The 24,809-nt window shown below is 37.8% G+C and overlaps 1 protein-coding gene across 2 annotated transcripts in view; it reads right to left on the bottom strand.

The window, feature by feature from the left end:
• The window catches only part of doc2b (double C2-like domains, beta), a 155,999-nt gene that overhangs the window by 95,808 nt on the left and 35,382 nt on the right, over positions 1-24,809 (bottom strand). For both annotated transcript variants that reach the window (XM_056745468.1, XM_056745469.1), the window contains 2 exons: positions 21,292-21,390; positions 20,885-21,049 (listed from right to left, as the gene is read on the bottom strand). In XM_056745468.1, the coding sequence (XP_056601446.1) occupies positions 20,885-21,049; positions 21,292-21,390 (264 nt within the window). The remainder of the gene's footprint in view (positions 1-20,884; positions 21,050-21,291; positions 21,391-24,809) is intronic.

The following is a 24,809-nucleotide window of genomic DNA, read 5'->3' as shown; positions in this document are numbered from 1 at the left end:
TTGCTGGGTCGATTGGGGACAGGTATATTGAGGACCGGGAGTGCCGATTAGAAAGAAAATGGCATTAGGTCTATCTTGCCGGCTGTCCAATGAAATTCCGGCTTACAGTAACTTCATATTACAGGTGGGAGAGGGGTGGTTCTTAAAACTGAGCTGAAAGCTGATTGGCTGCCCCCAAGTGTGTACTGTCCAATGGCATTTTTTTACTCAATTGACAAATAAAGAAAAACATTTGGCAAAACAACAAAGAAAAGCAATTGTTAAATATAGAGAGAAACTTATTTGGCAAATGCTTTTTTTAAAAAGCGATTTAAAATGTGCATTTAAAATATTTTATGAATGAACTTTTTTTACGTTTTAAAGCATGAATTAAATAAACTGTTTTAAATAAGTCTGTTAATTTAATTTAAAAAGTTCTTTATGTTTACATTTTTATATTTTAACTATTAAATTGATCGATTGATTCGTCATTTTTTCCCCTCCCGCTCCTAAATACAGGTGGGGCTCCGAACCCTTCCCTACCTCCAAAACGTTTTAGAAACACTGCTCTAAGGCACTCAGGGGCACTTAAATAAATCTGTGGTTAAGTTTTTAACTTTTCAAACAATGCATACTGTACACCGGACAAAGCAAAACAAGGATTGTTTTTTTCTTTATAAGATTATACTGCAAAAATGAAACCGAGCAGTAACCAAAAAATAAAGTCTAAAAGTTCATAAACAAAACAGCTTCATTTCCCCATATTCAAATTGCTCCGGGGAAGCGTGTAAACAAGTTAGTGCTGTAATTCATCACAGCGTGCCAATGTTTTTATTTCGGGGTCAAAGTGAAAGGCGAGACTCGAGTGGGCCGGCCTGATGAGCGAGAACGGGTGAACTGATTAGCCCCAGGTCACCCTCCCCATACCGGTCAAATCAGTGCGACAAAGATCTCCATCCAAAAACCTGGTGGTGTAAATGCTTCTGTTGATTCTGATTGGAGTGCTGCTTGCAGAGCTGAGAGGGGGCATACAGGGTGGCCGGTTACCGTAGCAATAGGCCGTATCTGAAGTGGCTTTGTCAATTGCATTGTATCTTGAGGTACATCACAACAAGCAAGTGCATGAAGACAGAAGAGAAAGTGGGAAAGGGAGAGGTGATAACGGACATCCCTTGTGTTTTAATTGAATTAATTATTCTCGTTATTTTCTTTTTTTAAGAGTTTTCTCTCAGTGGTGCGTTTAATGGGTGCGCTGAGCCCTTCAGGAAACAATGTATGACCTTCTTTCCACTACAATCAGCTGTCATTTCCATCTTCCTGCAAAAAGGAAACCATTACGTCAACTAATAACTCATATAATAGGGTTGAGCATTTATTGTTGACTGCTAGTTTGTTTGCATATGGCCTGTTAATCAAAATTTTACAATTTGTATTCAAGCGAAGTAAAATATTTTTGGATTATACAGTACACAGGAAAGGAATCTACATTTATTGAGCAGTATTTTGTCTAGTTTTTCAGTAATAATAAGCAGAATACATTCTAATAAAAATTGATGTATAGAATCAAAACTGCTTAAGAACGGCTTTCAATATATCTTGTATTCTATGTATTTACTTACTAAATATTGCAAAATATTGTTAAACTTTAAAAACTTTGCCAATTGGTTACAGCGGTAAGAGATGCAAAGGCAGCCCTCAGACATAAGGACATCGTGGGACAAGTGCAACAGGGCAAGGGGGACTTGGTTTGGCATCAACCTCACACCCAGGACACCAAAGGAACAGCGTCACCTGGTAGTGGAGGAAATTCATAGTCAAAAGGAAGCATGTAGATGCACCAGAACGGTTTCTCAAGCCCAGCAAGGCCATTGGATGAGGTGGGAAGGCATTGAACGGCGCAAAATCACTTGTAGTGAGCTGTGGTATTCGCGGCGCAGAGAATGGCAGCCGTGTTGCGAGCTCTGAGAAACCTCTGCAGTTTATTATACGCTTTATTTGTAATTTTGTTGTTTTACGTGTTGGATGTTGTTAGTATAACAGTATATGATAGACACACGCTTTTAAATATTGTTTCCATTGTCGGTTTTTGAACCGGACTTTGAATTCCTGTACGCCGGTGCTTTGTTTACGGACACCGCATCACAGCCCTTTGTCTGGGCCGCACGGTCGCGACCAAGGATACACCACTTGAAAAGGGGGAAGAGAGCCAGCGTTCTAGTTAGACTCAGACACCGTCCCCTTCGACCTCCTATCCCAAGCATTTTGCTGGCTAACGTTCAGTGACTGGACAACAAACTCTGTGAACTGGGGGCACGCATCTAAAACCAACGAGAAACAAGGGACTGCTGCATTATTTGCCTCGCAGAAACCTGGATGTCTGCAATGGTTCCAGACTCAGCCATCAAGCTTAAGGGATTCTCCGTGCACCGCTCGGACAGAACGAAAAAGCTCACAGGGAAAAGCAGAGGTGGGGGCGTTTGTTTCTTTATCAACAACTCGTGGTGTTGTGAAAGGAACCTACACTCTATTAAATCTGCTCCCCTTATCTGGAATTTCATTTGCTTCTGTGTCGACCATTCTGGCTACCAAAACTTTACAGCGATCATAATCACAGCAGTTTACATTCCCCCTCAAGCCAACACAGAGCAGGCCCTCGAGGAACTGTATGGGAATTTAAGTGAACAGGAAACTGAGCACCCAGATGCGGCGATTATTGTTACGGGGGACTTTAACAAAGCCAACTTCATAACAATTGCTCCGAAACACTTCGAACAAATTACCATCAACACGCGTGCTACATCACCGCCTGGTTTGGAAACAGCACCGCTGGCAACCACAAAGTGTTGTGGGAACTGCCCGCCACATTGTGGGAGGTGAGCTTCCCTCCAGGACATCTACACCAGGCGGTGTAAAAGGGAAGCCCGGAGGATCATCACTCACTCAATTCACCCATCCCACAGACTGCTGTCTCTGCTGCCCTCAGGAAGACTTTTCTACAGCATCCGATATCGCACTAGCGGACTGAGGGATAGCTTTTTCCCTCAGGCTATCAGGCTAATGAACAGTCAGAACTAACAAACCCTACAGCACATTCTTTACGGCATGCCACACACTGTGTGCATGACACACAACTAAGGTAATTATGCTTTGTAATTCTATAATCATATATGCCCAAACACAGAGGATGCCTACACCATGAACCAGTGAAACCTCAGACCTCCTTTCCTCTGTTCATATTCTTGACTGCTTCCCCTTGCATAAGGCGTTGGAAATGTCCTATTAGGCAATTCAATAATGTTGACCATGTCATTTTTTTTACTTTGCTCATCAACAAAATATCCTCATCAAACTTTATCAAGATTTTTTTGGATAAAATATGCATAGGCAATAAAAATATTGGTGAATAAACCAATATTTACACTGAGACTTTTTCTCCACACTGGAAGTTACTCTTCAAAAATACTCTGTCACAAACTTTCTTAAGTTATTACGCCCTGAAAGAAGCCATTTGTTACCTTTATTGATAAAGTTGTCCACAAAAAAATACAGCATGTGGGCTATTTCTAGCTTTTCCACCTAAGAATTCATCATGGGGGAGCTTCGTTTTCCCCAGATACAGGAAACTGAAGCCTATAAGTCAATAATTCCCGTGGAGCACTATCAGAAGTAAAGGAACAGGTGGGTTCACTAAAGGTCAACTCAGTGAGCAGGAAAAACAGTCAAAAAAGACTGGTGGTGGTACAGAAATGAAATACCAACATCATATTTAGACATCTACACAATTCTAAATCTATCAATCTATTTATTTTCAATACTACATACTGTATCTTATGGCTGTGGGGAATGCAGGAGACTATACCTGAAAAACACCCTGGACAAGAGGTCAGTAAATCACTTGAATAACAGACAAGCCCTATTTGGACGGGATTAGTTTTACAGGGGTGGATGGGGTAAAGTAGCTATTACCAGAGCTTCTCAGTGCTTTTATTCACATCAAAATGTGCCATGCCAGTAATCATTATGGACAATGTCAGTAAAAGGTCCAGGAAATACAGTATACGGCGAATATCCTAGGCGTAAATACATACCCAAATACTCCGCTATTTTCTGTAGTTTTCCAGGTTTTTCCAAATTTTGGACACACTTGAGGAAGCATTCGGTTGGGTTCTAAGGCTGTGGGACATGTCAGACCTCAAGTACTTTCCGAATATGACAGCGCATATCATCGAAAGAAGGTCGAAACCACTTGTCAAAAGCACCAATCTTCTGTTTGTATTAAGTAAGTGTCTATTACCAACAGAATCAAATTGTTTGAATTAATTGTATGACCGAACCTACAGTGCCTTGCAAAAGTATTTATCCCACTTCATTTTGCTGTTGCTGCCGTATCTTAAACTACTTACAATTATTTGTTTTACATTTATCTGACTTACAACTTTGCAAATTTATAAAAAATAAAAATGACTACATTGCATAAGTATTCAAACCTTTAACTCAGAAGATGGTTAAAGCACCTTTATAGACATTATAGAAATATTTTTGAGTATGTTGTGACAAGCTTTAAACATCTGCAATGGGCAATTTTCTGTCATTCTTCTCCCTAGATCCTCTCAAACTCTGTCAGGTTGGATGGAGATCATCAGTAGACAGACATTTTCAGGTTTATAAAGAGATGTTCAGTTGGGTTTAAGCCAAAGCACTAGCTGGGGCACTCAAGGACATTGACAGAGTTGTCCATAAGCCACTTTTGCATTGCTTTAGCTGTGTGCGTAGGATCATTAGGATCATTGTCTTGTTGGAGAATGAACCTTCTGCCCTTGGCTTTCAAGATTATTATTCTCTAGATTTTGTGCCATTGAGCTTTTCTTCTAAAAACACCACAACATCATGGCAACTCTACAATGAAGCACAGATTGGTGGGCTGATGCAGTGATGTTTGTCCTTCTGCAAGTTTCTCCCAACTCCATATATGATCATGGAGCTAAACCAGAGTGATCATCAGCCTTTTAGTCAACGCTCTAACCAGGACCCTTCTCCATCAATGGCTCAGTTTGGACAGGAGGTCAGCTCAAGTATGCGATCTGGTGGTTCCAAACCTCTTTCATCAAGGATTAATGGAGGCTACATGCTTCCTTCGAACCTTCAATACAGCTGAATTTTTCGGAAGTCTTCCCCAGATCTATGTCTTGATACAAGCCTGTCTCAGCGATCTATTGGCAGTTCTTTTGACCTCATTTCTAAGTTTTTACATTGATATGCATTTTCAGCTGATGCACCTTTTATTGAGAGGTATGTGCCCCTCCAAAACATCCTCATTCCATTGAATATTGTCAAAAGTTAACTCCACTCGAAGTGTAAAAAACGAATAATTCTGATCTAAATTTCAAGTGTCCCTGAAAGGGGTATGAATACTTGTGCAATGTACGCATTTCAATTTTTTTTATTTATAAATTTGCAAAGTTATCACAATTTTTTTGGTCCTTATTGTGCATGAAGTATAGATAAAAGCAATTTTTGTTTAAATTCAAAGTAGTTTAAGATAAGGCAGCAACATAACAAAATGGGAATAGATGAAGGGGGGTGAATAATTTTCCAAGGCACTGTAAGTGTTTGTTTATATATACAGTATATATTCATCTACAGTGCGTCATACACACGACAGTGAGGTGACGGCGGTGAGTTAATGGAGTAACCCTGCGGACTTCTGAAAGATATGATTTCTAATCTGTGCGAATTGGCCATTAATATTACAGAAATTCTGTGGTAAAATTATATTACTCAATCAACCACTGTAAAACTTATCCTGTCCGAATAGGATTAAACACAAACAATTTCACATTTTCACATTTTCACTCACACCTACAGTCTTTGAGGAGAACCGGATTTTGTGTGAGCTCAAGCATGCACAGCTCCAATATGGGCAAGTTTAATTCTAGGGATCAGAAAAAAAGGGTGGGAAATGTTTAGAATAAGCTTTTTGTGTTTTAAGAAACGGAATCACACCTTCAGAAAAAATACATGTCATCATCTTAAAGCAGAAATAAATAAAGAAGCAAAATTGATGTGTTATTATTCCATCTAATTCCACATGCCCATTGTGTATGGTTCATAAAGGAATGGTGGAGAATCAAAACAACAATCTTGAATCAAAGATACAGAACACGTTTTTTCCTTTCCCTAATACCTCATCACAAAGAACCGACGGGACAGAAGTGTCCATCAAACACTACGGCTAATCTGAGTGTTTCCTGAATTTCAGAGAAAGGTTGGAGAGCTTTAATCTCCACAAAAAGGTCTGAGCCAGGATTTATTCCCTCCTGGAAGCACCCCACCTGGACCTGTGATGTTGTTTGATGCTTGGGTTCAACAGCTCAAGCAGGAATACCAAAGCACTCAGAGGCCATGAGACAAACGTACCTGGACATCTGAAGACATGAGCAGACTTTCTCCAACACAGGCAATTTAAAAGAACAATGAGAAGCTATTGAACAGGACTTATACTGACTACAGCAACACCGATTCAACTTCAGCCTGCGTTAAACCAACCATCAACACTATTGATGTTTAATTTTAATTCTTGTTTTTCAAATTTGGATTATATATACGTAGATATGTAGATTAAAAATGCATTTATTTAAAAAAAACGTATATGTCTCTAATATTCCTTAGAACTCTATTAACAACATTTTTCTTCTTAAATTTAAGCAAAGCAAACATGTCCCCAGTACACACTGGGAACGCTGACACAATCTCGAGTCTCCACCTCTTAAAACTCAACCCTGTGGGATACAGCAGCATCTGAACTTCACTTTCCACACCTCCTGTTGTGGTCAGAGGTCACTATGACTCATCTGCACAGAGCCTGGTCTTCACCGGGCGGGTCACAGTAGGGTCCCGTCTGTTCCGGGGGCCTGCAGACTGTTATCAGTTTTCATCTGTGTAGCGCAGGTCCTCAGGTACACACGCACACTGGCTACAAGTACTGCTGGGAGACGGGCTCTTACAGCTCAGTCCTGCCGCTTCCCCCACCAGCTCGCAATTAACCAATGACTCATCAAACTGGCCCAGAACAACAGCCTGTTTTACGAAAACACCCGGGATAAGAAGTTGGAACGAGTGAATCTAAATGGACCTAATTTGAAAGTGTTGTTTACAGTTTGTATGGTAATGTTGTAATTGAATACGGGGAAATTTGTCCAATTACGGGAATCTCATTTTTTAGCTAATTAGATGCCTAAAATGCATTTTGAGCTCATTAATATTGTCAATTTATTGTTAACGCCTGTAGTTATTGTGTGTCATTAAAGGGACAACTCATCACATGGACGGTTAAGATACAGTATGTGATCCAGTTTATGAGAACCCAAGTAATTTACGGTTTTCTACATAATATAAATGACATTGTGTGAAAATATAGCCTTGATATCTACAATTGTGACTGCGTCAAATATCGAATCATGTCAAAATGCCACATATAAAAATTATGTGAAATTAAAGGGGCCGTAACTCAGACAGTTTCCGCATATCTCATGTTAATCTTGAGTTATTAAAGAATAGTATCGCACCCTTCAAATATCTAATATAGCAGGGGTTGGCAAGTAAGTTTGGCATTGGGTCAAAAAACTAATTTGCCACTAGAGGGCAGGCCAGAAAATAGTCAAAGGATAATTTAATAAATTCATCATTGAAAAACTGAAACTAGAATAGCCTTCTTTTAAAAATATAGTTATTATATATAATATAAAGTATGATTACATAATAGTAATATCATTATTTAACGTAGCATATTTAATGTAACATAGCGTATTTGACGTAATACCGCTGGGGGGTACGCTATTAAGTCGTGTCATGTTAACATTTAAGTTAACTAGACGGTGAGGGTAAATGGCACTATCCTAAATTAAACCGAGACATTTATTATAAACTGAAAACAAATAGGCTTACTAGACACATTTTCTGAGCGGGATTTGGTTTACCGGTGAGTGCAAGCTTTGCTTGGTCTGTGAGCGACTGAGCAAAATATATTTTTGTTGGCGACGCTTTAATTTAAATTTACTATATACTGATAGTAAGATTACATTAGTCAATGGTTAACAAACGGGTGTAAATGGACCTCCCACTATTTGCCCAAGCAATAATTCAATTCAGGCAAACTTTGGCATACTGTATGATCTCTATGGACAAATATGAAAAGATGAATTGAACAAAAAATTCACAAAATTGAATTCCTTGAAAAGTGGTATTTAAGACATTTTAAATACTTTTTAAGGGCCTTCATTTCTCTAAAATTTCTTTTATAAATTTTTAAAACTTTTTAAGACCCCGCAGACATCCTGTGCCGGCCCACAGCGCAGCCAATCTTGATAGTAACCGGGTCTTCCTTTTGCCCCTCGGTTGGAGTGTATACAGCACAGTAATACTATGTTATACGTCCAACTCGTTTTTTGACAAGTTGACCATGTCAAGCATGAGAAGACACGTTTAACATTGTAAAGAAGTCAGAATGCATGAAACGCATCCCCTTCGATGCTTGAAATTAAACTTTGATGCTCATCTCATAATTTGATAGAGATTTTAGCCTGGTTTTCAAACTAGGTCACGTATTTTTAAGGACAAACATACATGCATCATGGAGCATGGATTTAGACATCAGGCTTCACAGCCAAAGCCACAGCTCACATAAAGACTCGCTACATAAAGGTGTTCTGCTCTTTCTCAGCGATTCGAGAGTGACTGCAAATCGGATTGTTGAATCTGGCATGGCAGAGCAGGTCCAGAACCCAATGAGATTAATTCTGCTGTTTGTGTCATAATGGCCCATTCATTAAATGCAGCTAATCACACACAGGACCTGAGGGAAGCCTCCATTATGGGTCTCCTGGCAACTAGACCCCTATAAATCACACAGTGGTACTCAGCATGGTCAGAAAATCACATTTGACACAAACATTATGCAGGGTGAGGTGATGTTATCATGTCCGGACATAATAAGCTCTTTGCCTAAGAATAGATTCTGGATTAAAGCTAGAGAACGCAGAGAAATGCCAGATATTCAAATACGAGATATTATCAAAGGTAAATAAGGAATAGATACTTATTTCAGTACTAATTTGGCATTAAGGATAAAATCATTTAAAACTATCGTTCACAGTCAGGTCCTAGTTTATTCTCAGAAATCCATCAGATGAGAATTTTGAAAAATTTCCATTAATTTACTTTTATGTCATTCTGCCCTTTTATTATTGTGCTTTTTATGAAGCACAAAATAAGATGTTAGGTGATTCATGCTGCCAAGATTAAGAAAGGACGGTGCGTACCATAAAAATAGTTTTTTTGTGAATGTTATTTATGGCAGTTTGACGTCACTGATGACATATGACATTGACATGGCACATTTGACCAAATATGACATTTAAAAGCTTTAAATACTTTTCTTTACAGCTTTTGGCCTTTTGTATCTTGGCAGTGTAGAATAGAGTTAATATAGTTTTGTTTCTAGTTTTAATTCGTTTTTATTAATATTTGAGTTTATTTGGTTTTAAATATTATTAATATTTTAAATTAGTTTTTATTTTAGATTTGAATATTTATGTTTATTTTTGCTATTTTGTCATATGCTTTTGTCATTTCTTATATATTTGTTTATGTTTATGTAGCTATATAAGATTAATTTATTTTTATTTAAGTTTTATTCTAGTACTATTATTATCATTTTTGTCCCTTAAACTTTTTTCAGTTCTGCTGCAACATCTCAAATACCTTTTTTCTAATAATTTAACTTGATTTCACTCAACAGAAACGTTTTCAAGTTTTAATTTTAGTAAACTACAATATACTTGCTATACAAATCACTTTCAATAAATAAAAAACACATGCTCTGGCATTCTGCACATGAAAATATACACATTTTCAATTTAGGTTAACTATGCCTTAAATACTTTTTGATGAAATCATTTATGTTTGACTATTTTAATATCAAGCTAATTTCACTCTTTTATTAATCACAAATTCCTCACGAGGAATGCTTGTGAGGTGAAAAATGCAATGCGCACACACACAATCGAATATCTCTTTTGTGTTGACAGCTGTGCTGATGAAATGTGTACCGGGAACATTCATCAGTTTTCCTACTGTCCAGAAAGACAGGTTTCCTCAAGATGTCAATATCTTCAGCTACCGACAACGGCAACCATCAGTCATACTGAGCATTTATCCACCCCTGCTGTCAAACGCATCTAAGCTTTCAACACATAAAGACAAGGACAAAACCTTATCTGTGGCGTTTGCCAGGAACGAGCCCCCGATGTCCCAAATCCCATTTCTTTTATTTTTAAGATTCACACCCCTTTAACTTTTCACACAAAATATGTTGAATGACCTTGTTAGTCTGTCTGTGATCAAAAACAGGTCATAGTAATGTACTGTAGTTGATGCATTTATCCAGTTTGTTGAGGTTTTAAGGCCCTCGTTTTATGCGGCCAACTTTTATATACTGCAGCAAGATGTTAAACTGCATCTGTCACATGCAGTAGACAAGACTATTGACAGTCAACAGGTTTCAACAAACTGTCTCTCTTACAAAGAGGTGATAAAGCAATATGAGAAGTTGGCACATAGCGTGGCACTAACAATGCCAAGGTCACACATTTTCAGTAAACACACTTGTAAAATGACCCAGAATACTCTGTAGATCGCTTTGGATAAAACGTATAATTATAAACGCACAAGACAAAAGGCAGTTCATTTACATTTTTACATTAAGGTGAAACGAACCTTGTCTCTTACGCAAATATTTAATTTTAATTCAAATAAAGACGTACCCAGCTGTCCTTGAACAAAACGCCTGAGCATTAGAGGCGTCATCATGAGGGTTGGGTAACCGGTTGGGTGCGTACACTGCATCACAGGGCACAACATGATTGGCCAGTGCCCAGACCGGACTGCAGGGCTCATGCAGGCTGGGATTAAGGCCAGCGTGTGAGGTGCCATGCATGTCAGATAAGCTGTCTTACTTCTTCCTGCTTCATGAATAACATAATAACAACTCTTGGGTACAGGTTCGGCTATATTAAACACAGCTTGCAAAAACACTAGGTGAAAGCACTGGTGGAGAATTAAACGTATCCTGAATTAATGTTTCTTTAGCTTCGCAAGAAGCATTTTGCTACATTCTACAGATAAAATGTTTGTACCTTGAATGTACTGTAAATCTCTTTGGATTAAAGCGTCTGCCAAATACATAAATGATAAAGTCATCCTGAAATCTCCAGTCTCCAGAGATTTAAATAATATGAAGGACTGACAATTTAATTTTCCTCTGCATACCGTTCCGGCTAAATGACCGCTCCCATCAGAATAATGTACCGCGATCAAAGGATGTTCAAGCGGCCTCTCATCACCCGAGCGAGTGATTCATGAAACGATGGAGGTCGGGGGGTTAAGCATCCCGTCTCCCGTTAGCATTTTAACCAGACCAATCGTTGACATGCCACAGTCAACAGTTCCCAATGACGATTCACAAGAGAGCAGATGGTGGCTGAACGTATCGGGTGTGCCAGGACTGATGTTTTATAGCTGATAAAAAATGCATTTTCTTTTGGATTTACGTCAACATATTATAGTGTGGGAGAGAAAATCTCAGGAGATGACGGTAATCTTCCTCAGATATTGTGTATTAGGGCGCCTTATACGAGAAACCAGATGTACTATAAAAATAACTTGCAGAACTCACAACTTTGAGCAGTTTCTGAAAGTTAGGAAACTCGTGACTTTTTAACCCTTACAAACTAAATATAGTCTATTGTTAACTGCATTACGGTAGACACTACTGCACCACAGAATTGTGTACAACAAACTATGCTCAATGGGGCACATCTGATGGCATTTCAGGTGACAAAGCTGTCAGAGCTCCGCCTGAGTCTCTCCTCCTCATCTGATTTAATGAGCGATTAGGTTCGGCCGCTAGCACTTATCAAACTGCAGTGCTTGTGGCATGTTAAAGTTGCACTTCCTCTTTCCCGGCGAGAGAAACGCGACATCGGATCCACCCCAGTCACCTCCTCATCCGGCAGGTGCGGCCCGTCTCCAGCTCATCGAAGGACACTTGTCATTAATTACGGGTGTGGAATTAAACACCCCCCCTTAACAATATGACAGTTGTTTCCTACATATCAGACACTGTGTCGTTTTATTAGTGGCTCTGTCTGCTGTGTACTTGTGTACTCTGAATGGATATCTGGGTCTTGGTAAGGGGGTGTGATGGTGTATGCCTCCCACAGCTATAAAAAGAGTTTTGTGCATGAATCATGTAAATGGCTCTCACAGGGCCTGGGTTTAGGGAAAATAATATTCGTCTTGCTTAAAGAGGAGAATCTGCACCAAACCGTATTAAATCGAAAATCAACAACTGTAGTTTACCCCCAAAAAATGAGTGTGTCATTATTTTTCCACCCTCCCGTCGGTCCAAATTTGGAGAATTTTCATTTTTGTACCGAATGCTGAAGGAGATGCTTTGGAACAGCATTTATGCCAGAGGGCACATATGAATCACACGCTACATTGAAAGTTTTCTAAAGCTATACAAAAGCTTTACATGAGCAACAGACTGAAAAGTGAGTTGTTTGCCGCAAATTTATAAAATGGTTCACTTTTAAAAAAACATCTTTAAAGCCGAAAACATGTTCTACAGAAGACAGAAAGTAATTTTTGATGCAGAGCAATTGTGAATTTTTTCGCTACTTTTTGTTTGATGTATATGTAAGGTATAATGTAAAGGGACATGAGTAAACTATTCGACAAAAATATTGATTTGAAATCTTTTGTTAGCTCATTTAAAACAAATACAATCCATCGATGAGGAAAGCCATATCCTATCATCTTTAAAGCTGGCGTAACACAGGGTTTCTTCCAATATCATATTAAACTTGAGTACCTATAGAGTGGTAATGCATACTTCTTATCTTCAAAGAGTATTTAGTTTGATCACATTTATAAAAGATAGATACAGCTTTACGACTGTTTCCGAAAACATACGGCGCCTGCGGGGGGGTGGGGTAGGCTGAACCAAAACACGTGCACACCAATTGTCAACAAAACACAGACATCAGTTTCACTCACCGCATGTGGTTAATGTCCGGCATCTTTTAGTGCTGGGACGGCTCCATATATCAGTTTCAAACGATCTCCAAATCCAGCGTTATATCCACCGTTTATCTAACATTCATCTCCCAAATGCAGTAAACGAACAAACACCTGAACTTCGCGAACGTATGCCCTCTCTCTCCGAAAAAAATATGCAAACATAAAGGTCCAATGTGCATTTTTTGGGGAGAATCTACAGTAGCACTAAATGGACTGCTCAGTGGTGAATTCCATAAATACTACGAATGCACCGATGTATTGGCCGCTGATATTGGATTAATTTAAGACCATCGGCATATCAGCCTTTTTCATGCTATTGCCGATATGCAGATGGTCTTAAATTAATCCAATGGTTTATTAGGGTCCTATGATTTCCGTAATGCGGAAAACACAGATGTAAAGTAGAAAACACGGATGTAAAGTAGCAAACACGCCAGAAAGTAGAACTGAATAGCTTATAAAATTCAAACTGTGCTATTAATAGTGCTTATAATGATTCAGCTGTGTTAAAATATGCAGTCTGCCTGTTCTGCATATGAATGAGTGGTGTGGTTTTGTGTACTGTAGTAGAATTTTTAGCATCTGGTGGACGCGAACACATAAACTGAATCAGCGCTGCTCTAACAGAGTTTACCTCAGGCGCATTTTACCGTTTTATTTGAGAGAAGCTGCTGTTTTACTTTCCGGCAAGCCGTCAAAATTGTAAAAAAATAAAGATGTAAGATAGTGGTTCATATAAAAATAGTTGTACACAAATAAAAATGCAAGTTGGGAAAAAATTCTACGGAATTTAGGAAAAAAGTAAAACGGATTACATAGGTCCCTAGTTTATTAATTAACTGCATGGAGCCAATTCAATTCTGAATATCCAATGTTTTTTCTCGGAGCTAAATAATTACTGTAAATAGCAACAGCACAGACTTTATTTACATTTATTTAAAAAAATGTTCAATTTAAGTCAAATTTGAGGTAAATGTTTTTAACAAAAGAAATATTGGATAGTAAAAATCACCTTCGAAGATTGTCATGTTGTCTAATTGTATTTTTATCTTTACTTACATTTAGGCACATGTACACTTGTGCCCCCCTTAAAATGTTAAATGGATCCAATTCACATTCATCTTCAGTAAAATTAATAGAATGCAGAATCACTAGCTATTGTATAGCACTGTATGCAATTGACCAATATCGTTATCGGTAATTGGACGATAGTTGTTTGTTAAAATCTGTATCAGCCCAAAAAATCCTATTGGTTTATCCCTAGTAAATACTAGGGATAAAAGTGCAAAAAAGTGAAAACGTGACGACATCTTAATTCTGTTTCAGCCACCATAGTGCTTTGAATGGGAGGGGTCGAGTGAGCCGTTAGTTGCAATTCGTAACCTAAGGGATCCTAGAACAGAAGCGGGGAAAATATATTGACACAGTTAGCAACTGCCAAAGACAAGGCAGTCGAGTGAGGTACTTGGCAGTGGAGGTGGGATGCAGGGGTTTCATGGGGTAATCCCATTACAGAGCTCTACACCCCTGGACATCACAGGAGAAAGAGCGATAAAAGTCATCCACAAGAGAGAAAACATCCCGATGACCAAGCCATGGAGTCAACACAAGCTTGATCGACTTTAGCTGGATGGTCTGGATAAGGATGTCTGATTCTGAAAGACCCAAAACACCAGAGGACTTTAGCAAGCCTATCACACAACAGCGATCAGATTGATCATATTCTGTTTCCCACCAAAACACTTTTTTTATAAGAGAGATTATAGGGATTCTTTTCTCGGAAGCAACAATTCTTTGCCGTTTTGGAATGACACACCCACATAAGACTCAACTATGCACACCAAACCCATCTGGATTAAACCAAAATATTCACAGAGTGAGGAAAGGTCACAGAGGAGCTCCGGCTGTAATTTATGAACCCAGCTCAGGGAGACAGAATGATAATCGAGCTCTCACGTTACTGGCAAGCTGAGGTTAGAAAACCCATACTTGTTGACTTGTTCGTGCAACCAATAGTGTGGACGCTAATATAGTTGTAGTTATGTACCATTATAGTTATGTGTGAACAGCCCATTACATTGAATTGTATTATTATTTACACCTTTTTATCTCACGTTTGGCAAAATCTCTAGGTCTGCCTGTTTCTATGTCACTTGATCCACTGAAATGCTTTAGAAGTGATATTTAAAGCTTTTGCTCAGCGCACTGCCCATCAACAATGTGCATTTATTATGCTGTGCAAATCGTGGCCAGCAGTTATTTATTTCGCAGCTATCCTGTGAGACATAATTTGCTCACTATTTTCTCAGAAATCATGTCTTTTAAATGTCAACTCTTTCTATTTCGTATTTACGACCATTTAAAAGGTTGACAATAATGTTTATGGAGATAAATGAAACAAAACAGATCAGCAGTGTGTAAAATAGACCGGACACACGGCACATTATCACCAGTGAGTACAACAGAATAGAACGGGAGCAGACACGGGTCTTTTCCTGTCATCTCACTCGCACTATTAGAATGTGTTGAGTCTGTACGTTTACACAGAGATTAAACACGGCAGAGAGGAACGGAGTCAATATGCCATCTAATCATGAGACAGTGTTAACCCTTTGACATCTGAGATTCATTTTCATACTCTGTGATATAAGCTGTTTCAGATTTAAAATAGGAACCATTTGTAGAAAACAGCAAGAAAAATGTTACGTATCATCAAGGGGAAATGTGTTGTTGTCTCCGTTCAAAAGAGTAAACATTATGATGTACAGTATAGAAAGATTTATTATCACATGTAAGAATCACATTTAGAATCACATGTAAGTAAATATACACTCTAAAAAATGCTGGGTTATTTCTGTAAACACATTTTTGGGTTAATTGTGCTGGTCATAATTTTGGGTTGTTTGAGGTACTGTAAACACACAGTTGGGTTGCTCATGCTGGGTCAAATGGACTGTAGGGGTTATTTCACCACTGAACAGCTGGGTTGGGTTATTTTGACCCAACCGGTTTGTTCATTTTTCCACTTCATCGAACCTTCTGGATCCTTCACGCGTCTCATTGTCAGACGGCAACGCACATCACAGCATGCTGATTTTATAAGGTAAATAAATATGATAATATGATTATTTTTAATAACTTGTGGTAAGAGCACACTGATTTTACTGTTTAATGCAGTATTTGATCTGTCGCTGTGCGGAGGAAGTGTTTTATTCTGTGATTGATTAACGTTAAGTAATTTAGCAGCTTAGCATGCTAATTTAAAAAAAGGCCTTAACAATCGCTTTATCGTTATGTTATATATATGTGTGTGTACGTGTGCATATTTTTACTTTAAGAGGTTTTATCCTTCACGTTAAATCCTCATGGAACTGTATGAACAAGCCTTAGGTCAGAAATACATGGTATAGTTCGGTTACTGTTTGTCTACTGTATATGACTTTGTAATGTTTAGTCAGAATTAGATAATTTCATACAAAACTTAATCTAAGGGGATATTTTTTCAAGTGTCTGCGACGTGCCGGATCCAACCAACTAGCAATAATTTAAAATTAAGCATTTTCGCGCTTTTTTTCCCTCAGGTAACGTAACCGTTAGCTGCATTAGCTAAAAGCTATGCCTCTTAATCTCACTGATAATTACAATTAATGACAAAAATAATGTTTGGAAAATTAAACACAAATTTCCTTCTGACACAGGACAGCAAACGATAGATTTTCCAGCTGGTAAAAATACAAGTGTTCTAGTAATTTTGGCCATCACTGTGTGATATATGTATATCCTCAGAAGTAAATGATATACAGTATGAATGTAGTGAATGAAGTAAAATACTAAAAGTGATTTTTGAAATTTTCTTCTAAAATTAGCATTTTTATAAGGCCTCTGTGTTTGTTCCTTAAATGCTTTTTAACTTAAATGTTAGTTATGTTTTAAGACTAACTGTGATATATTTATCAGGTGGGGACTGTCATGGTGGAATACTTGCAAAACGCTGAGACCAGTGATGTAATCTGCACATTTTGTGCCTTTGGGACGAGGCAGCAATGACATCCCAGACCTTCACCATTGTTTCGGGACATGCCATTGAAACTGACTTGTTGCTCAGTTGATCTGTTTCAAGTCCTTTTCTGTGCTTGATGTTAAGCAGTCTCTTCCTACTTAGGAATTTCTCCAACATGCAGTTTATCGTATTGATGGACATGAGTCTTCATGTGGGAAGTTTTTAAGGAAAACAGGTTTTTCTGGGCACTTGTAACATGTTTTAAGTTGTCACATGTATTGTCTGTTGTTTTGAGTCTTTGTTTGGCTTAGTTTTAATGGCACACTGTTTGAACTGATTCTTATGTGCCAATAATATATTTTTGAGTGTTCTAATGCTGCGAATGTTGACATATAGAATAGGAATCTACAGTGCCTAATGCACCCAGTTTTGTGTTTTTAAAGAAACTAATCTACAAAAACTTGTTTTTATGTGTCTGTCGGTGTTGGATGAAATGTATGACAATTGCACCCATTCAATAAATGTAAAGAAATAAATTTAATAAAAACGCATATTTACAATTGCATTTGTTTTGTGTAATTGTATTACAGAAAAATTATAATAATTTTACATTCCCTTCAGATTATTTATTTTTATTGGTAAATATAAAAGAAGCAAGGCAATGAGACAACATATAACCCAATGTTTAGGTTATGTTAACCCAGAAACACAGTTAATCCGACCCACTAGTTGGGTCAAACAAACAACCCAGCATTTTGGGTCAAATGGTTCAACCCAGCACTTGGGTCAAAATAACCCAGCGCGTGTTCTGTCCCATAGTTACCCAGCAGCTGGGTTAAGGTTGGGTTATTTTCTAACCCAGCAATTCTTAGTGTGTAACATTGATCATGCTAACTTTTTGTGCAAAGGGTCAATAAGGGTCCAGCACACAGAGATACTCTTTGGATCACTCATAAATCATGTTGGGATGTTAGGAGTTCATGCCGGCTTGACTGTCTCTTGCAATTAAAAAAATAATATGCTTTTGAAAATGTTTTAATATTAATAAATTCATAAAAAAGTATATAATTTGCAATGTTTTATGTAAATGCGAATTAGAAAAATGAATTGTGGTATAGTTTAGTTTTGCTAAGTTTGGTTAATATTTGAGATTTTTTGTTTTTAATTAAATACCATTTTTAATAATATTTAAACAGGTTTTAAATAACTTGAGGGTAAGTAAATGATGACAGCATTTTCATTTTTGGGTGAACTGTCCCTTTTCCATGTTGCCATTTGACAGGAGAATTGAAATGATTTGTAAAATATTTTAAAAAATATAAAAAAACGACCAATACTGACACAAAACTGAACTACAATCAGACCACATCTCTACACAGCCAGAGACAAAATGTCCAAACGACAGCTTGTCAGCAAACATACAGCACGATCTGAAAATGAATGAGATGCGACTGCACGCCTGCACATGATATGAACTGATTAATGACAAACAAAGGCCAGACAAATGCTGCTACGCTATCAGAGAGACATTTTCATTCCCTAATGAAACAGAGAATCTATACTGTACCCTCGTTCTGCCTTCACTGTAAACAAACAAGACCTGATTGGTCACCTGAAACTTGACAACCTCAAGTTCATAAGGCAGTTTTTAAGTAGGTTTTACTTTCACACTTAAATCTGAATAGACGACTCCAATTAAGGCATTGGAAGCTTGACTATCTGAAGACTGTAAACACACTGGATCAAAACATTGCCTTGTGTGTTTGAACAGTCCTGGATGTCAACTTCTAGGGTGTTCATTATTTTTGCTTCAAAAATATTCTCCTCTATCCCAGCTTAATATGAGACACAATTATTTACAGGTTGATGGGTTCTCTAAAGCGTAAAAACTGTGATGCTAACAATCATTTGCTTGAGCATTTCAAACTAAATTGGCATTGCTTTGACAAATGGCATGAGTTTGGGGTTTGTACAACAAATGAAGGTGATGTAAATTATGACAGAATTTAAATTTTTGGGTGAAATATGCCTTTAGTGGAGTGAATACCATTTGTTCAACCATAGTTTTACCAGAAAATTTCATGGTTAAACTATTGTACTGTGGTAAAACTAGGGTTAATTTGTGGTTACTATGGGTTTACTACAATTAAAACCCCAAAACTATGGTTAGCATAGTTAAATCATGAATCATTTTCGTAAGAGGAGTGTTTAATTTCAATCTTATCCTGTGTTCACTCCAACCATGAATTAAGTGATTTGCGTGAGTAAATTGCATACAAAGTCAATGCAAAGACACGAATTGACGCAAACCTATGGCAAGTGTTGCGAATAGCGTGTATGGGGCGGCGTAATTGCGTGAACGTGTGTCAATTATGTTGTCTGCGCAAATTAAAACCATAGTTAAGTTAATATATACACCGTAGTCCAAACGTTTGAGACCCGAAAACATTGAGAAAAGTTTTTGTTAATTGAAATCAAATCAAATATTGGCCTTATTTTTGGAGGATAAACTTTTTAATAAGTGATAAATTAAAAACATTCAACTCGTCTCGAACAAGAAATATGCCTGAAAAGCGATTGACACCTACTGTTTGACAGGCCCGGACATATGAAGACACTCCCCGTCGTGTTATGTTTCTCGTGTTACTCACGCAAAAATAACAAACTTTTCCCGCAATTAATAAAGAGCGAGAAACACAATCGTTCGCGTTTGGTGTGAACACAGCATTAAATATTTATGTAGTGATGCTACTGTGCAGAAACACTTCCCTATATTAAAAAAATAAAGCAATAAGCCCCACAAAGCCAGGGTTTACAATTTTAATACCTAAGGGGCGTAGTTTAATGCGGTCAGCTGTATGTTTTTTGGGGGAATTTTTTAATTGCTTACAACAAGGCACCAACCATTTACAATCAAGGACAACTAACCTTTTTACAAGCTGCACTTTATCACATTTATCAGGTATCCTTTCATAGTACTGTATTATAGTGCAAAACATAATGTGGTATAGATAGGCTAAAGAATAAACGCCAAAAGCGTCAATTTGTTTCTGTTACTTTGTGCAGGTGCATTTATCGCTTCTACACATGGAGATAAACCAGCTCTTGCTAAGCTTGCAGGAGCCTGTGAAGAGGGGAAAAAGTCCTTATCTGTGAAAGTGAGCAGTACAAATTGAAGAGTGCTTGAGCAACTTGCACACTATTATTGGGATAATGAGGGCTATTTGTTTTTTCCCTGCACTGAAACTGGAGAGCCGAGTTCCTTTAGGCATGCCGAGAACAGAGAGATGTAAGTAGACAATGAAACCGGCTCATAATGAAAGACCAAAGGGACACATGCAAGAACAAATTGCTGTTGGCCAACATAACTTGCTTTTAGCTCGACGGTAGACAGAGGGGAGTTTGTACCTGAAAAACACACGGGTCATTATATGGGCAAACTAGGAGCACACAGGTGCATTCTTAAAATATAAATCATGTTTACACTCAACTCTATGAGGCAACACTTTAAAGGCACACGTATATTTCAACACGTTTACGTCTCACTTTAAATTTATGAGCAACATACCTAATTAACAAAAACTAAACGTAGAACAAATAGTAAAAAGGAAACCGATTTGATAGGAAAAAGGTTCTTTAAATCTGTAGCTCAGTGGACAGAGATTATTTCAGGACTCACTTTTCCACCTATAATTTAGTCAATAGTTGTCAGTATCCCTCGGCCCAACAGAAATTATATTTTGAGCTGTGTGTGAGGGCACTCACTCAGTAAGAGTCGGCCATGGTCTGTGACTTCATCCTCCAAAGTCGGTTGTGTGATGATGCTTCGCTCGCTGAACGAGCTAGAGGGTCTTTCTGTGGAAAAGATGGTTCGAGATGGGCAGGCAATGCTGGACAGCAAGGGTGTCTGCACCAGACCGCCACTTGATTCTAGAAGTGCAGATATAAAACATCTCTCAGACAAGTTTTACAATAAAATCATGCAGTCAGACAAAATTCATTATTCACTACTTTTGCCAAGAAAGCGAATCAAGTTTCCTAAAGCAGTCAAAATGAGGAAATGCTATGGGACCTGTGTGTTTTCTTAAATATGGTAAGAAAAAAATCTGACAGATGGACCTACGTGAGATTGTGTGAGTGGGTGTGCGTGAGCCAGTGATTTTTTGCATTACCAGAATCTCTTCTTTGATCTGACTCAGACATGAAGGTCTTTCTGTCAATGCTGCATTCAGTGAACTCATCATCACTGCCGTCACTTTCACTCAAATACACTATAGAGAGAGAGAGTGAGAGAGTGAGAGAGAGAGAAAGAGAGAGAGAATTAAAGGGATAGATCACCCAAAAATCAACATTGTCATTACGTGTTACCAGTTATCTTCTGTCACCTGTATGATAACCTGATAAGACATGTTTAAAGAATGTCTAGACCACTTTTTTTATCTATAAATTAAAGCTAAGGGACATTGTTAGCCACGATTTAAATTGAAACTGTTATAAGATCACTATAAACATTATAAAAACAGTTATTCAATATACTTAGCGAGGTTATATAAAATAAAATGTGAAACAGAAACAACAAAGCGGTTGCCAAGCAACAGATGCAGCAACATTAGGTGGCGCAGTGATGCTTATGTTATGTGGACAGCTGTATGTTTTTGGAAACTTTACAATAGTGTGAAACACATCACAACCAATCAGAATCAAGAGCCAGAACTAACTGCTTTATAAAAGAATATACATCAAAGTACAAAAAAGCAGTGCAGACAATTGTATTCAGTACAGTCTTCTAAAGCAATAGTTTAGTGGGAGGAACAGACCAAAATTCAGTCAGAATAAGTCAGAATTCACATTATATTATCAAAACTTCAGTTTCCACCAGTTTCTTAAATCTTTCCTTGACTTTTCACATATTCAGAAAATATGCACTGATTAGTAATAAAATTACACTATTTTAAATCTTCATATTTATTTTAAACAGACATTGTGATAGACATTAATGTATTTGCAATTTATGACTTGAATAGGTTCTGAGAACATATTTAAACATCCTTAAGTAACTTGATTATTCATTTTTACATCATTATAAGTTGTTTACCATATTTAACGGAAAGTTCACACAATAATGATTTTTTCATCTTTTACGCACCATCATGTCATTTCAAACCGTTTTGTTTCTGTGGAACACAAAAGAAGATATTTTGAGAAATGTCTCAGTGGTTTTGTGTCCATACAACTGATGTTACTGAAGGCCAATGTTGTTTGGGTTCCCATTATTCTTCAAAATATCTGCTTTTGCGTTTTGCGTAGAGTTCCTTTTTTTAAAACAAAATGTTCATAAACAATTCATAAATGTGTTATAAAATATCTAAACAAGATGGTTGAAGATGATGTGTCCACCACACACTGTCCAAAGGCATGAAGTGTCCATTCACTGAATGATCTGACAGTGTAAATAGCTTTGTTGATTGTAATGGGAGCAATCTAGTTTTGTTTTGCGTTGTTGTTTGGAAAAATTGGTGCGGATATTATTAAGTCCTCTGATAGAAATTCCTGTTCTGAGACCAACTTGCACGGAAAACAAGAGTGACCGGACACATTCAGACACAAAGTGCAACACCAGGGGACAGGAACCAACATTATCTGTCTGAAGACTAAATGATCTGCACACTGCGCAGCACAGCGTCAACAAATACATGAAGACAAACAAAAAAAACCAAATAAAGGCAAATAAAAAAAAAGGGGACACAGTAAAAAAACGACTTATACAAAAATACTATTCTGTTTCAGAAGCAGATAAAGTAGAGTGAGAAACTTTGGAGACACTTCAGGTGTCCGTGGATCATCGCTCTGCTTTCCACAGCCTCCATGGTCACAGCGGCACGCTCTCGCCCCTGATCAGTGATTTGAGCCCAAGCTGAAAATTAATATTTTTATCAGAGAGAGCAAAGGCAAGCTTGAGATCAGCGCTGTTCTGACGTCCAATTTGCTGCAGCCCATCTGCCGTGGTTTCAATCAGAGGAAGGGGGATGGTGGCGCTGTGCGAGTGAGCAAGAGAGGGATACAGGTCTCCTGTCTCCGTCTCTCTCATACCACCCGTCTCTACAATCTGGCTTGATGAATTTTTCTTTGTGCAGAATCACTGATACACACAGAAGTCAGAGTTCCCCGGCCTATGCACCATCAGAACACTAGTCATTTGTTTCCACGAGAAAATAAGAAATAAATATACTTTAATTGACTGGATCTCAGCTGGTTACGCTTTAGGACCCCGGGCATCAAGTAGAGACCTAACATGGTTCAAAACTGAACTACCATGTACCATATAACTGGAAAATCATTAACATCTTGCTAAATGATTAGCATCCATAGCACGCTATCAATTACATTACAAATCCATTTTCACTCATCCTGGAGTTTGTAGAATTACACGAAAGACAGTTTCTAAGCATTACTCTTACTATATATGAGCGTCCTAGCCATCCAGATACAAACAGACTACTTTGCAAAAAAGAATTCTCTGACATTTCATCTAAAAAAACACAATTCAATTATGTAGCAAGAAAACATTATCTCCATCCAGACACCATCTGTGGCTAAAGATACGAGAAAAAAAGGAATGTAATTTCCCTCCGCTGGTAGTTTACTGTTGCCTGTTGATATTTAGTCACATTACAGGCAATGACAGGAGAGGACAGGGTACAGAATGAAGAGAAACTAACCCCCGCTAGAGGCCACGGGACTTCAGCTGATTGTTCGCCAATTGAAATGTCACAAGACTTACAGTTAAAGGTCTCCGCAAATATGAAGTGATTGTTTACTTTTAGTCAAAGAGAGACAGACATCCGCAGGGCTTCGGGCGAACGTGTGTGAATGCAGAGAAGCAGAGCGTGTTCAATTAATGTGGTATTATACTGTACTGTTAACAACAAGTGTTCAGAATATTCCAAATGTTTACTTGGGGATTTGGAACATGCATTCGGGGGACAAACATATAAAGACGTCTAAGATAATGATAAAAGAATCTTTTAATTTATGTTATTAGTCAGCTTGATATATGCACAAATCCTGTTGCGTTTATCAACAAATACTAACACGTCTGCCAATTAAATTAAGCAGCAATTTTACTAACCTCAATGATCCTATTCAAACTGTAACGAAAGGACTGAAATATGTTGTTAAAAAATTTTAATTTATCAAATTTAATTTATCAAAAATTGATTTACTTTTTAATAAAAACGATTACTATAAATTTCAGAGTGCTGATACAAACCCGAAGCGTTTCTATACTGATTTACGGATATAATTGAACTCTCTTTTCTTGAACATTAAATAACATTTTTAAATCAATGTGTTCATGTGAAGAAAAGTGTGCTTTCTAAAGTGAGTAGCTAACTGACTAAGGGCGCTTTAACACTGCATGGTACCGTAAGGTTTAGTACTCATTGCAGCTCACTTGACTTTGGCTCACTTTGCTTTTCCACAGCAGTTTAGTACCACTTCAAAGTGAGTAGGGATCATAAACTTATTGTCATAGTTGCGGCCCCTCTACTCCCGTAGCATCATTGTGAACGTGACAAACACATCACAAGAGTAATGGAGCATATCGATGGCAGATGGCAGCAAAACAAAATACTGCTAAAATATCAGAGAGTTTGGGAAATCTTACAGCAAAGAGAAGAAAACGATCATT

This window comes from Triplophysa dalaica, chromosome 4 (assembly GCF_015846415.1).
Source record: "Triplophysa dalaica isolate WHDGS20190420 chromosome 4, ASM1584641v1, whole genome shotgun sequence".
In the NCBI taxonomy this organism is placed as follows: Eukaryota; Metazoa; Chordata; class Actinopteri; order Cypriniformes; family Nemacheilidae; genus Triplophysa; species Triplophysa dalaica.
This window is presented reverse-complemented; position numbering and strand designations above follow the sequence as displayed.